We start from the raw sequence: 17128 nt of genomic DNA, 5'->3' as shown, positions 1-17128 counted from the left end.
CCTTGACCGGAATCGAACCTTCAGTCCACAGGCCGACGCTCTATCAACTGAGCCAAACCAGCTAGGGCTGAACAACACATTTTTTAAAAATACAACTGTTTGAGCCAACATTGGGGGGTTCCAGTAAAATGTATCTGTGATCCAAACATTTTCCACCCGTGAGATGCCATTGGCAAAAAACAAAACCAGCAAAACAGTGTCCTGCGAACAGTGAGGTCACGTCATCTTTTATTAGAAGTACATTTGAAAAACTAATTTAAACACACACACCTAATCAGCTTTTAAAAACAAGGTAATTCCTGAGCATTTCAAATGAAAGTATAATTTTAAAAGCATGACTAAAGCACAGCAATGCTAGCAAAAACAAATCAAGCATGTACAGAAGAATGCATATACCACCAGAGCAGTAAGAGGAAAGGCTAGAAAGGGAATTTGGAAACAGATTGTCACAGATTTATAAAACCATTTGGGGTTTTTAAAAGCTTTTAATGCAAGAAATAATTTTTTTGAATTTTTATTTTAAAGAAACTTGTAGTGCAGTTCAGGGCATATTACTTTGAATGAAAGTTACTTGAAACACAGCCAGTACAAGATGGACTCTCTGACCATGTTTTATTCCCCTGAAAGTCAGAAATAAATGTCCCATGTGAAAGGGACCCCCCCCCCACCAGCCCCATATGAAGAGGGTAGAAGGCATCAATATTATCAGATAGGGAATTCATGGCCAAGAAGGCAGTGTAAACAAAACTTGTTATTTCTTTACTAATTGAACCCAAACTTCGTCTTGTAAATTCTTCTCAAATTTATTGTTATTTTGTTTAAAAGATATAAAATCTGCCTGATTTGGTCTTTTTTTTTTTAGTCTCATATTTCTATGAGCATGTGTGAAAGTTAATTTTATTTTTCTACTGTCAATTTATCTTACGTCATTTTAATTAGAAAAGCCAAAGAACCTGGATGAATAAAAAGGAAGTTTTCCTTACATATAATTGTAGTGTGGAGGATGGCTTGGAAAGGGAGGGACTGAAGTACAAACCAAATTCTTTTATTTTTATTTTTATTGATTTTTTACAGAAAGGAAGAGAGAGGGATAGAGAGTTAGAAACATCGATGAGAGAGAAACATCAATCAGCTGCCTCCTGCACACCCTCCACTGGGGATGTGCCCGCAACCAAGGTACATGCCCTTGACCGGAATCGAACCTGGGACCCCTCAGTCCGCAGGCCAACGCTCTGTCCACTGAGCCACACCGATCAGGGCAAAACAAAACAATTCTTAATTTGAAGCAGCAGTCGCCAACCTTTTGGACCTCACGGACCATCAGGGGTCCACGGACCACGGGGTGGCAACCGCTGATTTGAAGGGAATTAAATGATTTTGGGTTGAAAGCAGATCAGAGATGTGTGAAATACATTCTGCCACTGTTTTGGAGCCATTGTAATGTTGCATTTCTTTTAAACTTACTATCCTTTGTATCTACTATAGTTTTTAAAACTTTTTTATCAAATTAAAAATACAATTAAAATCATGCCTATGGCTATAAATATCTAGCTATTGTTGCAAAGCCAGAAATTTAGGCTTCAATTTGCATAAAAATTAAATTCTCCCATTCTCTCCCCTCTCTGCCCTTCAAAAACTGGGGGGTGGGGCCCTAGCCAGTCTGGCTCAGTGGATAGAGCGTCGGCCTGCAGACCAAATGGTCCCAGGTTCAATTTGGTCAAGGGCACGTACCTTGGGGCTCATACGGGAAGCAACCCATCGAAAAGGGGAAAATATCCTCAGGTGAGAATTAACAACATAAAATAAATGGGGAAGGGGCAGCAGCATCTTATTAACTATTAAATTAAGCATAGTGTTATGCAAATAAATGATAGCATAAAGTAAAAGCATTATAATACAAACGTTAAGCATAGTGTTCTACATCACTTAAGGGGGAAGTAGAGTTTTTTTCTCAGGGTGAAAGTGGGTTGTGGCATCTGCTTCCCCATATTCTTCTTGTCGTCCTTACTGCTCACGTCAAAGTTTACCTCAGTGAGGATGGTGAGAATGTCGTCACCCCTGTAAAACAGAACATAGCATTGTGACCATCTGTGAGGGGAACACACTGGTAAACCTGTTCATCTGCTGTGCTTATGATAGGTATTTCTCTCAAAACGTCAGGCAAGCCCAGTTGGCGTGGCTCAGTGGCTGAGCCTCGACCTGTAAACCAGGAGGTCACAGTTCGATTCCCGGTCAGAGCACATGCCTGGGTTGTGGGCTCCATCCCCAGTAGTGGGCGTGCAAGAAGCAGCCGATCTTTGGTTCTCTCTCATCATTGATGCTTCTATCTCTCTCTTCCTCTCCCTTCCTCTCTGAAATCAATAAAAAATATATTTTAAAAAAAAAACATCAGGCAGATGAAATAATAAGTTGCTAAACCAAGACCTACCATGGCTTTTCAGGTAAAGGGTGTTTCAGAGCTTAATAACTTATCTCAGGATCTCTGCAGACCATCAGAAACCTCAGTGTTAACATGAGATTTGGTTTCTTCCCCTCCCAATCTGTTTGTACCTCACTCTACTCCAGGTTCCATGTTACTTGCCCCCATCATCACCTCAATGATCTCTAACATCCTCTGCCCCAAAGTGATATTGCTTCTGTGGATTCATCCATGATGTAATCAGATTTATGGAAAGTGAAAATTCAGTGTCTCCTGCAGCCACACCACCCCTTTCTCTCCAGTCTCACTATCCAGTTTAATTGGGCAACCTGTTCATCCACCTCTGCAAACAGCCCGCCCCCCGAACCTTGCAGGATTCATGGTCTGAATCGCAAAATGAAAACATAGCGTTGATGTCATGGTTCACTCCTTTATCCACCATAGAAAATTCTCATTCTTCATACACTTTAAACATAATAATACTGAACTAGAAGGAACCCAGCAGAAGATGCCTTGCTATCCATCTGTCCGTTGTGTGTGCATTTGGGTGAACTGTGACATACAAAACTTCATATAACTAAAAGAATTGTGGGATATTTAAATGAGGAAAGGCGATTTTCCTACGTTTTGTGGCTTTAAATCAGGCCAGATGAGTACAACAATGAAGGGTTTCTGCTCTTTCACATTTCTCTCTCACAATACACCAAGCGGGTTTGAGGCCGGTTAGCTATTACGGAACTCTTGACAGAGCTGGAGGATAGTACACTTTGAAATGGGTTATTGTCTTTTTGGAAGACTTCTTAGAAGTTTTCTAGTTAAGGTAGCATAGTCATGATTCTGCCCAAATACAGAGCTGGACTTTATGACTTCACCATCCTTCCCAGCAATCTGATACCCTGCCTGTCCTTTGAGGTGCTAAAAAAAGGGGGAGTCCTCAGTAAGTATGTCCGTTTTTTTCTATCTGTGACTAAAGATGTTAAAACTTGTCCTCCCTCCCACTTTACAACTGACATGGAAAGTACAGCGATGAGGCCCACAGCTGGCCACGTATAGATGAATGAAGGGTTGAGTAGACAGGCATTACCTAGGACATCTTTCTCTCAGACTCTGGCACAGTGACTGGATATACCAGGTCCCCTTTTCGGGGTTTCGGTAGGAAACACAGTTGTTCACTGTGGCCATCCCCAGCAGAAAGTCAGCCTCATCTGGGATATTTCTCTTCTGATATGAGTCCATTTCTAAATAGGTTGAGTCGGTCTCAACAGCTATGCCTTTCTGATAGTTATCCCCTTGACAAGCCTGGATAAAAAAGATTTTCGGTTTGCCTGCAAGGGAAGGGCACTTCAAACCAGTGAAGTAAGAGGTCAGCTCATAGATGGGGGCTTCCTGCCCATCGCAGCCATAGACGATGCCCTTGTCTCCATGGGAAAGGATGCAGCAGATGAAGCAGTCTTTGTCATTGTGGTCCATGCTTTGGTATTTTTTCAGGATCTCACGGATTTTCTTTGCTGTGGCATCTTTGTAAGGCACTACCTCAAAATGAAGCTCACTAAAGGTGTTGTGCAAAGCCTCTGAAAAGTGAAATACAAAAAGTCATATTACACCACAACAGTACCCAGACCACAGCCAGAGCTAAAGAGAGCATTGATAAGAATTTGAACCAGAACTTAAGAACAAGGTCCTCTATATTAGTGGCTAGATTCTAGCTGGAAAAAATTTCCCAGTCTCGAGGCAACAAACAGAAGTAGAATACTATTTTGGCCCAGTGCCTTATTTCAGCTAGTCTACAAGATGAGTAGCTGTTACTTAGGCTTACTACCAAACCAATCTGAAAAATAATTGTCTTACACTAATCAGAAAACAAAAACAAAAAGGACTTTTAACAAACTATCCATACTTACTTTATTCTGAACACTCTCAAAACTGTAAAAATACAATATATGAATGTTTAAAAAGTCAAGTAGAACTAAAAGACCTATTTATTACCAAAAAAACTATCCCTCTCTAGCCCTCCCTATTACCCAGTCACGTTCCATGAAGGCAACCACTTTCAAATTCTAACTCCTTTTTTTGTTGTTATCAGCCTCCATTTTGTAATAAATTTTGGTACACTGCTATTTATTGATTGATAAATTTTAGACTTTTATATTGAATTACTGATATGGTGCTCTTACACAATTGTTTACAATTTTTAGTAGAATCAATAGTAATGTTTGTATTACAAGTACTATTTAAACATAATATTATTTAATAATGCTTCCCTTTTTTTTTTTTTTTTTATTGTTGACGCTATTATAGATGTCCCCATTTTCCCCATCTTTGCCCCCTGCCCTGGCCTTCACCACACTGTTGTCTGTCTCCAGGGGCTATGCATATATTCTTTGACTAATCTCTTCACTTTCTTTCATCCAATTCTCCCTCCCACTTCCCCTCTGACATGTCAGTCTGTTCCATGTATCCATCCTCTGGCTTTGTTTCGTTCATCAGTTTATTTTGTGTCCCACATGCTCTATCTTTGAGAAGGTTCCATGTACATTTGAGAAGAATATATTCTGCTGCTTTGGGTTGAAATGCTCTGTTGTAAATATCAATTAAATCCTATTCCTGGCCGTTGGCAACCTGTTTGAAGCTACAAGTGAGCCACAGTTTGTGGCTGCCTCTGTGGGCGTGGCAAGGCCGGCTTTTACCAGTACAGGGCCCAGAGGTGGGCCCACAAGCCTCTCCAGGCACCCAGGACCTGCCTCCACCTGCCAGCTGGCTGTTAGGCTCAGTCACTGAAAGAACCTCTGGCAGAATGGGGAGGGCGCGGGTATGGGATCTCCTGTGAGGGCAGGTGCCATTCAGAATTCAGGAGAGACAGTGAGTGGGATGCCCATTGCAAGCCGCAGGTCTGCGTCTGTCCTGGGTTTTCCCTGACCTCCGCAGGGCAGAGCCCCTAGTAGTTGTGTGTGTGTGTGTGTGTGTGTGTGTGTGTGGTGGAGGGGGGCGGGGGGCGCCTTCCAGAGCCCAGAGGTAGAGTCTGCTGGAAAACAGGAGGGTGTTTATATCATGGCTCCTGTGAGAGGGAAGAGCCAGTCTGGTTCATGGGAAAGTGGGGGGAATGACTCCACCCCAAAGCCAGTCACCGACACCCCCTGAGTTTTCCCAGACTTCTTGGCCCCAGCCAATGCTGCTGACTCCTCAGCAGGGCTTAAGATCCACAGGGTCGGGTGAAAGGGATTCCTGAGGGTGAGGTAACAGCTTTTCCCCAGGCTGATGCTCTGCCCCAGAGGGCATTGCTCGGCCCGAGAAAGAAGGCTGCTGCGGTATCAGAGGGTGACTCGGGACAGGCATCCTGGCGGTGGTTCCCCATGTTTCCAAAGCCACACCAGGACTCCTCAGCCGACAGTCCGCACTGGCCTCCCTCCGCCAGAGCCCCGAGTGAGTGGCTGCCAACGGAATTTTGCACAATGATCCTTTAGAGCAGGCGTCCTCAAACTACGGCCCGCGGGCCACAGGCGGCCCGCCGAGAACTTTTATCCGGCCCGCCGGGTGCCGCTGCCTGTCCTGCTTAGCAGCCAACGCATCCCGGGCCCGCAGTGCGCATAGGAATTTGTTCATAGTTGTTTTTTTAAACTATAGTCCGGCCCTCCAACGGTCTGAGGGACAGTGAACTGGCCCCCTGTTTAAAAAGTTTGAGGACCCCTGCTTTAGAGGGTGCCTCTCCTTGGCAGACAGAAGCCCTGCCATTTCTCACAGCCGGATGCTATGTGGGCACCTGTTCCCAGCTCTGGCGCTCTGGTCTGGGGAGCCACACCTGGGATTTAGGCTTCACGCCCCTCAGGGGGAGCCTCCTGCAGCTGATCCTACCCCCCTCTAACCTCAGCTGCCCCTTCACATCCCACACTTCCTGCCAGCCCTTGGTTATAAGTCTCCTCTTTAGATTGTCTTTAGTTGGTAATTCAGGAGGATCACTCCCCAATTTAGTTGTCTTTCCGGCTGGGATCTGGGAGGAGGTGAGAGCAAGATCCACCTACTTTGCTGCCATCTTGAAAAGTCCTGTGCTTCCTTTCTTATGAAACTTTTGTCTTTCCTGGAATTAGTAATTGCACTAATTTTTATTGCTTTGTTTTCTATGTGCTTAACACTACTTTTCCCTCAAATGTGTTCATAGATCTAGTCAGTATTTCAACACTGACTAGGCTGCCTGTCTGATTTCCTTTTTAATAAAAAATTGTATATATTTAAGGTGTACAATATGATGACATACACAGTGAGATGATTACAATAGACAAGCTAATAACATATCTCCACACATAGTTACGGTGTGTATGTGTATGTGTGATGAGAGCACCTGAAATATACGCCTAGCAAATGTCTAGTATTCAATACAGCATCATCTATCTCAGGGGTGGGCAAACTTTTTGACTCGAGGACCACAATGGGCTCTTAAACTGTACCAGAGGGCCGGAACAAAAGCATGGATGGAGTGTTTGTGTGAACTAATATAAATTCAAAGTAAAGGAGCGGAGGGGAGAGCAAGAGAACCCTCCGCTCTTTCGGCTCCGCGGGCCGGATAGAACAGCCGAACGGGCCAGATCCGGCCCGCGGGCCGTAGTTTGCCCACGGCTGATCTATCTACACTAATAAAAGAGAAACATACAAATTGACTGTACCACCGCTACACCCACAAGCCACACCCACCAATCAATCAAGAGTGAGTATGCAAATTAACCCAACCAAAATGGCTGCGGCCACAGAGCGAGCAGGAGGCTTGGGTTTCCCCGGCAATGGAGGAAGCCAAGCTTCCCCCACACCCTGGCCGGCCCAGGCCTCCGCTCAAGGCTACAAACTTTCAATTATAGCAGATAAATAAATCCCAACAAAAATGGCTGTGGCCATGGAGCGAGCAGGAGGCTTGGGTTTCCCTGGCGATGGAGGAATCCAAGCTTCCTGGCCAGCACTGGCCTCTGCTCCAGGCTACAAAGTTTCAATTGTAGAAGATAAATAAATCCCAGATAGCAGGGCCTCTGCTTGGGTCGCCGGGGGGCATGGCCGGCCTGCAAACCACCACAGGCCCCTCGCCCAGGCCGCCCCACGCCCCAAGGGAACCCCCACCCTGATCCGGGACACCCTTCAGGGCAAACCAGCTGGCCTCCACCCATGCACCAGGCCTCCATCCTATCTAATAAAGGAGTAATATGCAGATTGACCATCACTCCAACACACAAGATGGCTGCCCCCATGTGGTCAAGATGGTTGCCCCCATGTGGACACAAGATGGCTGCCACAAGATGACCAGCAGGGGAGGGCAGTTGGGAGGGACCAGGCCTGCAAGGGAGGGTAGTTGGGTTGGACCAGGCCTGCAGGGGAGGGCAGTTAGGGGTGACCAAGCTGGCAGAGGAGGGAAGTTGCGGGCAACCAGGCCTGCAGGGAAGGGCAGTTGGGGGAACCCAGGCCTGCAGGGGAGAGCAGCTGGGGGGGACCAGGCCTGCAGGGGCGGGCAGTTAGGGGTGACGAGGCCTGCAGGCGAGAGCAGTTAGGGGCAATCAGGCTGGCAGGGGAGTGGTTAGGGGTGATCAGGCTGGCAGGCAGAAGCGGTTAGGGGCAATCAGGCAGGCAGGCAGGCGAGCAGTTGGGAGCCAGCAGTCCTGGATTGTGAGAGGGGTCCTAGATTGGAGAGGGTGCAGGCCGGGCTGAGGGACGCACTCCCCCGTGCACGAATTTTGTGCACCGGGCTGCTAGTGTATATATAAAAGGCTAAGCAACTGTTCGACCTACTGACTGGCTGACTGGCTGGTAGGTATGATGTGCACTGACCATCAGGGGGCAGATGCTCAACGCAGGAGCTGCCAAGCAAAGGCAACTTTGCAGAGTGCCCTCTTGCACTCCGGGACTCCTTGGGGGATTTCGGAGAGCCAGTTTCAGCCCAATCCCCACAAGCCAGGCTGAGGGACCCCACCTGCTGGAGGGACACCACTCACTCTGCAGACACCTTTCGAGCCACAGTGCTACCCCAGGTGCGGCTGGCTGGGGAGGGACTGCAGAAGGTTGGCTCCAGGGCATGTCCGGCCTGTCTCACCCAGTCCTGCCCCTCTGGCCACCTTCTAATTAATTTCCTTTCAATGTGCACGAGTCCGTGCACTGGGCCACTAGTTAACTATAGTCACCATGCTATACAGCAGGGGTCCTCAAACTTTTTAAACAAGGGGCCAGTTCACTGTCACTCAGACCGTTGAAGGGCCAGACTATAGTTTAAAAAAAAACTATGAACAAATTCCTATGCGCACTGCGGGCCCGGGACGAGTCGGCTGCTAAGCAGGACAGGCAGCGGCACCCGGCGGGCCGGATAAATGTCCTCGGTGGGCCGCATGTGGCCCATGGGCTGTAGTTTGAGGACCCCTGCATAGTTCTGTAGACTTACTCAACCTAGATGACTGCAAGTTTGTATCCATTGGCAAAGTTCGTATTCTTTTAATAAGAATGTTTTAATAGTAAATGAATGGAAATCAAAGGCCTGAAACCTCTTCCTCGGTCCCAAGATGTATGATGATGAGTGATGTAGTCAACGGACTTAAGCTCTTTGGCTTTTTAAAATCATAGATTTGCTTAAACAAATGTTAACTGAGACCTTTATCAGAGTCCTGATGATTAAAGTCAGCCTACCTTACTTTTCTAAACTTTACTCAATTTAAAAAATCAGTCATTACCTGATGTTATGACCCATAAAAACTATTTTTAAGAATATTTATCAAATAAAAATTATTCATATCACAATGGTTGGGTCAGATTATTTCTGTTACTACTTTTAGTTGTAGCCACTTCTATGTTCACATGCTGCAAATTTGTTTTTCATTTAACTTGTAAATTCTCAATCTTAGCTAAGACGGGCTGAGCAAAAGAATTTCTGCCTAGTTTAACATTTGAAAATGCTCTTTCTGTGGAGGACTCACAATCTCTGCTGTGCTGTTATAAACACAACTTCTCTACATGGTCTTGATACCATGGCAATGTTTTCACATTCAACAGAAACACTCGTCACTTAGTTGAATTAAAGGCAAAGCTGATTGCTACTTTTCAGTAAAAGCCCTTTTAATATTTTATCTTTATGTATACATTGTTTTAATTTTTAAAATTAAGTTTTAAAAAAAAGAAAAGCATAAAACTAGCAAATACCTAAGACTGTCCTTCACCTCCACAGGAAAATGTGGTTATAGTCATTTTTCTGAAACATACAGCTCCATTGGTATAGCTTTGGTTCGCCCCTTTTGATAAAAACATAAGTATCCTATATCAGTGGTTGGCAAACTGCGGCTCGCAAGCCACATGTGGCTCTTTGGCCCCTTGAGTGTGGCTCTTCCACAAAATACCACGGCCTGGGCAAGTCTATTTTGAAGAAGTGGCGTTAGAAGAAGTTTAAGTTTAAAAAATTTGGCTCTCAAAAGAAATTTCAATTGTACTGTTGATATTTGGCTCTGTTGACTAATGAGTTTGCCGACCACTGTCCTATATAATAAAAGCCTAATATGCAAATCAACCAAACGGCAGAATGACCGGTCACTATGATGCGCACTGACCACCAGGAGGCAGACACTCAATGCAGGAGCTGCCCCCTGGTGGTCAGTGTGCTCCCCCTGCTCAGCCAGAAGCTGGGCTCACGGCCAGCGAGCACAGCGGCGGTGGAAGGAGCCTTTCCCGCCTCCGTGGCAGCAGTAAGGAGCAGTGAGCAGGCAGGTGGTAAGGAGCGAGGGGTCCCGGACTGTGAGAGGGCGCAGGCCAGGAGTTGTGCCCCCCACCCCCCAGTGCACGAATTTTGTGCACGGAGCCTCTAGTTAGAAATATTTTACATCTCTTTTGGATTCTACTGTACCTGCATCCAAGTCTGTTCCATTCCTGTCCTTAATATTGCAAAGTTTGGGCACGTTCTCCCGTGCTTTGCTAAAGTCATAATTATTAAAGATCACACAGTATCCTCGAGGTTTGCTTTTCATTCGGTAAACTTTGTCCGCTGTCTGAAAAACAAAAACACAACCCAGGAGCTGACACTGCAGGTCAAACACTTGAGATGTTAACAAACAACTCCCTGGTCCAAGGTTAGGCTGGCCCCTGAGCCAGACTGGGCTCATTCTATGGCTCCCACCCAAGCTGACATTGTTACCCTAACAAGCTGGCTCATTTCTCCTCACACAGGATCCCCAGACTCTTGCCCCACCTGTAGTGTGTCTAGTTAATGTCCCAATACTTGGGCCTCCTGAGCACCTTGCACTTACAGTCATATTGTCATCATAATGTATTATTTGTCCTCATTTCTGCTCACGGCAGATGACGTCTGGGTCAGGAACCAGGACTTAATCATTTGTGAGAGCTCAAGCAGGAGTTGCGCAATGAATGAACGTCTTAGGGCTGTCTCTGGGCTGCCCTTCCGTGACCCTGAGATTTCCATGGCCGCCTGATCAACTCACCCCTGTTTCTGGGCAAACAGCTGAGGGCCTGCCCTTCACACATGACAGTGTGTCCCCGGACTGTTAAAGCTGATAGATTAATCTGGTTCTCAGGACCACAGGGACAGGAGGCGAGAGATGCACTGGGCAGGCAGATCTTGGCTATTGCAGGTCACAGTTTCCAGACTCTAGAACCTGACATTACCAGTCAGTGGTGGCCCTGAGCTGGCCTTATTTTCCCAGAGCTGTTTCAGTGCAAAGATAGCCAACATTTATTGGGAAATCCATGCAGCTCCTCCCAGTAGAGAAAGGGGCTCCCAGCTGGAGCGGGGGTGGAGGTGTGAGGGATTCTTGGCTGTATCCTATATAATAAAAGCCTAATATGCTAAGTGTCCAGTCATCCGGCTGTTGGTTCAACCAATCAAAGCGTAATATGCTAATGATATGCTAAGGCCACTCAACTGCTCGCTATGATGTGCACTGACCATCAGGGGGCAGACAGATGACTGATCGACCAGTCGCTATGATGTGCACTGACCATCAGGGGGCAGACAGATGACTGATCGACCAGTCGCTATGATGTGCACTGACCACCAGGGGGCAGACAGTTGACCGGTTGACCAGTCGCTATGATGTGCACTGACCACCAGGGGGCAGATGCTCCAACCAGTAGGTTAGCTTGCTGCTGGGGTCCAGCTAATCAGGACTGAGCAAGATGGTCTGGACATGCCCTGGATCCCTTTCACGGTCCCTCTCTGGCTGGCCAACCTCCCACATCCCTCCCTGGCCCTGACATGCACTGGTGGGGTCCCTCAGCCTGGCCTGCGCCCTCTTACAATCCAGGACCCCTCAGGTGGGCACACTGACTATCAGGTAGTTCCATCTATATAATCTATATAATAAAAGTGTAAGCAACCGTTGCAGCGGAACAACCGGAATGACCAGTCACTATGATGTGCACTGACCACCAGGGGGCAGATGCTCAATGCAGGAGCTGTCCCCTCGTGGTCAGTGCGCTCCCACAGGGGGCATGCCGCTCAGCCAGAAGCCGGGCTCATGGCTGGCAAGCGCAGCAGTGGTGGCGGGAGCCTCTCCCACCTTCATGGCAGCAGTAAGGAGCGAGCAGGCAGGAGGTAAGGAGCGAGGGGTCCCAGACTGCAAGAGGGTGCAGGCCGGGCTGAGGATCCCCCCCCCACCCCCGCACCAGTGCACAAATTTTATGCACCGGGCCTCTAGTACTTAATAACCTTAAAACCTTGAGCAAGTTATCCAATCTCTCTTGCACCCAGGATCCTTAGCTGTTCCTAGGGCAATAGTGCTTTACTCTGCAGTGTGCTCCCTGACTTTGGTTAATCCTTGGTTTTCAGACCGAGAGAGGTCCGGTAACTTGTTCAGGAGCCCACCGGTAAATTGTTCCCGAGGCTTAATTTTAAGTCTCCCGCTGGGCTCCTCTGCTTCCCGCCACAGAGAGGCGTGAGTGGGCTATGAGTCAGAATGGGTTTGGTGGGTCGCTGAGGGTTACACAAGCTCGAGTGCTTATGTCTAGAAAGGCCATGCCTGGACCGGCTCTTCGGGGTGAGAACACAGAGATGGCTAGATCACGTGCCCCACTTACACCTCATCACCAAGGAGAAACGGTTGTGAGATGTCAAGCCAAAGGAAACGGCTTCGCTTTCTCCAGTCCCGCTGGGCTCTGCCCCCAAAGCCCGCTGCCATTCAGGCTGCTGCGGCTGCTGAAAGGGCCGGGCAGGGCCTTCTCACCCCTCTGCTCCAACTGTTTCAATGTCTTTGTCTTTGGTTTTAAAATAAACATTTAGCCCGAGAGAGATCACATTTCCTTTACATTAAAAAGTCACCCTTTAAGCTTGTCCTTCTGTGAATTTTTTCCATAGTCCTCAAAACAGTCACCAAGTTTCTTCTCCTTGCTAGTTTACCAGGAGCTAAAAAAGCTAAGGAATACACTAACGAGAACCTTGAATGTAAAGAAAGGAAGTAGCGGGAGGTTTCCTCATACCTGCTGTGACTCACAGTCCTGCTCCCGTGACTCACTGTCCTGCTCCCATGGCGGCTCACAGTTCTGTTCCCGTGGCGGCTCACAGTTCTGTTCCTGTGACTCACTGTCCTGCTCTCGAGGATAGTCTGAAATTGGTCCCCCCTCTACAGAGAATGACACGTGGCAGAGAAGGTACTTCAGTAAAGAAACATGTAACACCCGGGATAACGTAAGTCCCTTTTAAAAGGAAAATTCATATCCTTCCAATCCACAGAAAGAGTCCCATTCTTACCACTGAATAACTCTGCATCTGTTTCAAACTTGCTGGCCTGAGGCCACATGGTTTGTGTGTCTAGACACGTCTTTTAGTGTGTAGAGCAGAGGTGACAAGAAGTCGCCACCGAGCCCTCATCCTGGTACTCGGCGGCAGGTCCATTAAGATGTGGACATGGATGGTGGAAGGTTGTAGAGAGGAAGCAATGAAAATATCAAAGAGTAAATTAATTAAGTAAGTCTTGAAAACATCTCCAGGTACCACCACTTGAAAATTCACCTGGACTTCTGTTAAGAGGTTAAGATTAAAAAACAACAACAAAACACAACTGCTGCCCAGCTGGCGTGGCTCAGTGGCTGAGCATCAATCTGTGAACCAAGAGGTCACAGTTCGATTCCTGGTCAGGGCATATGCACAGGTTTCGGGCTCGATCCCCAGTAGGGGGCATATAAGAGGCAGCCATCAAAGATTCTCTCTCTCCCTCTTCTTTTCTCATTGAAATCAATAAATATATATATATATATATATATTTAAAAAACCTTCGAGCAGAAAAAAATTTAATCATACAAGCAAAGCTTAATTTAGCTTATTTTACAAGGCTAACTTGACCTTGTTTGTGCCTCTGAAAATCATGAGGAAAACTTGAACTTTTCTCCAAGGTTGACATGAGGTAACCACTGATCAACCTGTCATTTAAGCAAACTCTAACATCAGAATCGATCACTGTGAAGAATCAACAGCCACTGCTTTCTCACTATGTAAGCTGCTTTATAACAGCGTGCTCCTGAGCCTCATTCCATGTTGTGTTTTGAATGCTCCCGGTTTGCAAACTTTTTGTTGTGTGCATGGTAAATTTTTACAATTATTCCTTGATTTTGTTTTTGTTTCTTTTTCGTATTTTTTATTGAGTTTTAGAGAGAGAGGAAGAAGAGGGAGAATGGAAGAGAAGCATCGATGTGAGAGCAGAACATCGATCGGTTGCCTTCTGCAGGCCCCCTACCGGGGATCGGAACCCCAACCTGTGCATATGCCCTGACTGGGAATCGAACCAGCAACCTTTTGATACATGGAACGATGCTCAACCAACTGAGCCACACAGGCCAGGGCTGATTCATTGGCTTTACTTTGGCTATTTATGAATCTTTAACAAAGGCTCATTCTTCCCTCTGAATTAAAGCAAACACACAGTTTTGTTTTTAAAATACTGTGACATAGAGGGGTTTGTCAATTTAAGAATACATTTTGCTGCACTGGGGTTGCAGGTTCGATCCCTGCTTGGGGCACATAAAGGAATAAGCTGGCAGGAATCAACCAGTGAATTCATGGATCAGTGGAATAGCAAATGTCTCTCTCTCTCTCTCTCTCTCTCTCTCTCTCTCTCTCTCTCTCTCTCTCAAATCAATAAATGAAAACTTTTTTGAAAAGAATACATTTTGGCCCTAACTGGTTTGGCTCAGTGGATAGAGCGTCGGCCTGCGGACTCAAGGGTCCCAGGTTGGATTCCGGTCAAGGGCATGTACCTTGGTTGCGGGCACATCCCCAGTAGGGGGTGTGCAGGAGGCAGCTGATTGCTGTTTCTCTCATAGATGTTTCTCTCTATCCCTCTCCCGTCCTCTCTGTAAAAACTCAATAAAATATATTTTTTTAAAAAGAATACATTTTGCTGGTTTACAGCTGTGAGGTTGTTTCTACCTTTACTTAATTCTTCATAAGCACTGATTTTATCCAGCAGGCTCAGGTTGATTTGTTCACAGATTCTTTTTAGGGTGTCCAAATTTCTTTCCCCAAGGATGAGTCTCTTCTCCATCTCCATGAAAATATCAAGCAAGCTCTAGAGGGAGGAGAAATAAAGTTGGAAGATGGAATTGGGCCACATTGGCTTTTAGATTACATTTTTGTTTTTACTTGCACTTTCTCCAACTCAAGGGACCACCCTAGCTTCCCAAGCAGACTCTCCTGAGAGGACATCCCGGTCTTTCAAAGCCAATATACTGCTAGGAAGGCACTTCTGTGTTTTCTGGCCCAGAAATAGAGAAGACAGAGGAGAGACAACATCAGTCCCCAGGACCTGGGCCCTGCGCTAAAACCACCCGTGACACCTTCATGTGAAACAGCCAGAGGTGTATGCTGAGACAGCCATGGCGCCCATGGTGACAGCCCTGGGAACTGCCTCACACCCAGCATTTCCTCTGGTGTCACACACACAAACACACACACACACAATACCAACCACACGCACACACAATACCAACCACACACACACAATACCAACATTACACACACACACAATACCAACCACACACACACACACACACAATACCAACCACACACACACACAATACCAACCACACACACACACACACACAATACCAACCACACACACACACAATACCAACCAAACACACACACACAATACCAACCACACACACACAATACCAACCACACACACACACACGCACACAATACCAAACACACACACATACACACAATATCAACCACACACACACACACACAATACCAACCACACACACACACACACAATACCAACCACATACACACACACAACCACACACACACACAATATCAACCACACACAATACCAACCACACACACACACAATACCAACCACACACACACACACAATACCAACCACACACACACACAATACCAACCACACACACACACACAATACCAACCACACACACACACACGCACACAATACCAAACACACACACATACACACAATATCAACCACACACACACACAATATCAACCACACAATACCAACCACACACACACAATACCAACCACACACACACACACACACAATACCAACCACACACACACAATATCAACCACACACACACACACACACAATACCAACCACACACACACAATATCAACCACACACACACACAATACCAACCACACACACACACACACACAATACCAACCACACACACACACACACACACACACAATACCAACCACACGCACACACAATACCAACCACACACACACACAATACCAACATTACACACACACACAATACCAACCACACACACACACACACAATACCAACCACACACACACACAATACCAACCACACACACACACACAATACCAACCACACACACACAATACCAACCACACACACACACACGCACACAATACCAAACACACACACATACACACAATATCAACCACACACACACACAATATCAACCACACACAATACCAACCACACACATACACTACCAACCACACACACACACACACACAATACCAACCACACACACACAATATCAACCACACACACACACACACACAATACCAACCACACACACACAATATCAACCACACACACACACACACACAATACCAACCACACACACACACAATACCAACCACACACACACAATACCAACATTACACACACACACAATACCAACCACACACACACACACACACAATACCAACCACACACACACACACAATACCAACCACACACACACACACACACAATACCAACCACACACACACACAATACCAACCACACACACACAATACCAACATTACACACACACACAATACCAACCACACACACACACACACACAATACCAACCACACACACACACAATACCAACCACACACACACACACAATACCAACCACACACACACAATACCAACCACACACACACACACACACAATACCAACCACACACACACAATACCAACCACACACACACAATACCAACCACACACACACACACGCACACAATACCAAACACACACACATACACACAATATCAACCACACACACACACACAATACCAACCACACACACACACACACAATACCAACCACATACACACACACAACCACACACACACACAATATCAACCACACACAATACCAACCACACACACACACAATACCAACCACACACACACACACAATACCAACCACACACACACACAATACCAACCACACACACACACACAATACCAACCACACACA

The 17128-nt window shown here is 46.4% G+C and overlaps 1 protein-coding gene across 4 annotated transcripts in view; it reads right to left on the bottom strand.

Moving 5' to 3' along the window:
• Nucleotides 1-199: 199 nt before the first annotated feature.
• The window catches only part of CASP8 (caspase 8), a 36748-nt gene continuing 19819 nt past the window's right edge, over nt 200-17128 (bottom strand). For all 4 annotated transcript variants that reach the window (XM_080669376.1, XM_080669375.1, XM_080669377.1 and 1 more), the window contains exons 4-8: nt 14799-14937; nt 12854-12996; nt 10269-10410; nt 3504-3990; nt 200-2058 (exon numbers count right to left, since the gene is read on the bottom strand). In XM_080669376.1, the coding sequence (XP_080525502.1) occupies nt 1923-2058; nt 3504-3990; nt 10269-10410; nt 12854-12996; nt 14799-14937 (1047 nt within the window). In that variant the 3' untranslated portion in view covers nt 200-1922. The remainder of the gene's footprint in view (nt 2059-3503; nt 3991-10268; nt 10411-12853; nt 12997-14798; nt 14938-17128) is intronic.

The sequence above is a fragment of the Plecotus auritus genome (genome assembly GCF_963455305.1).
Source record: "Plecotus auritus genome assembly, chromosome: 5".
Classification (NCBI taxonomy): Eukaryota; Metazoa; Chordata; class Mammalia; order Chiroptera; family Vespertilionidae; genus Plecotus; species Plecotus auritus.
This window is presented reverse-complemented; position numbering and strand designations above follow the sequence as displayed.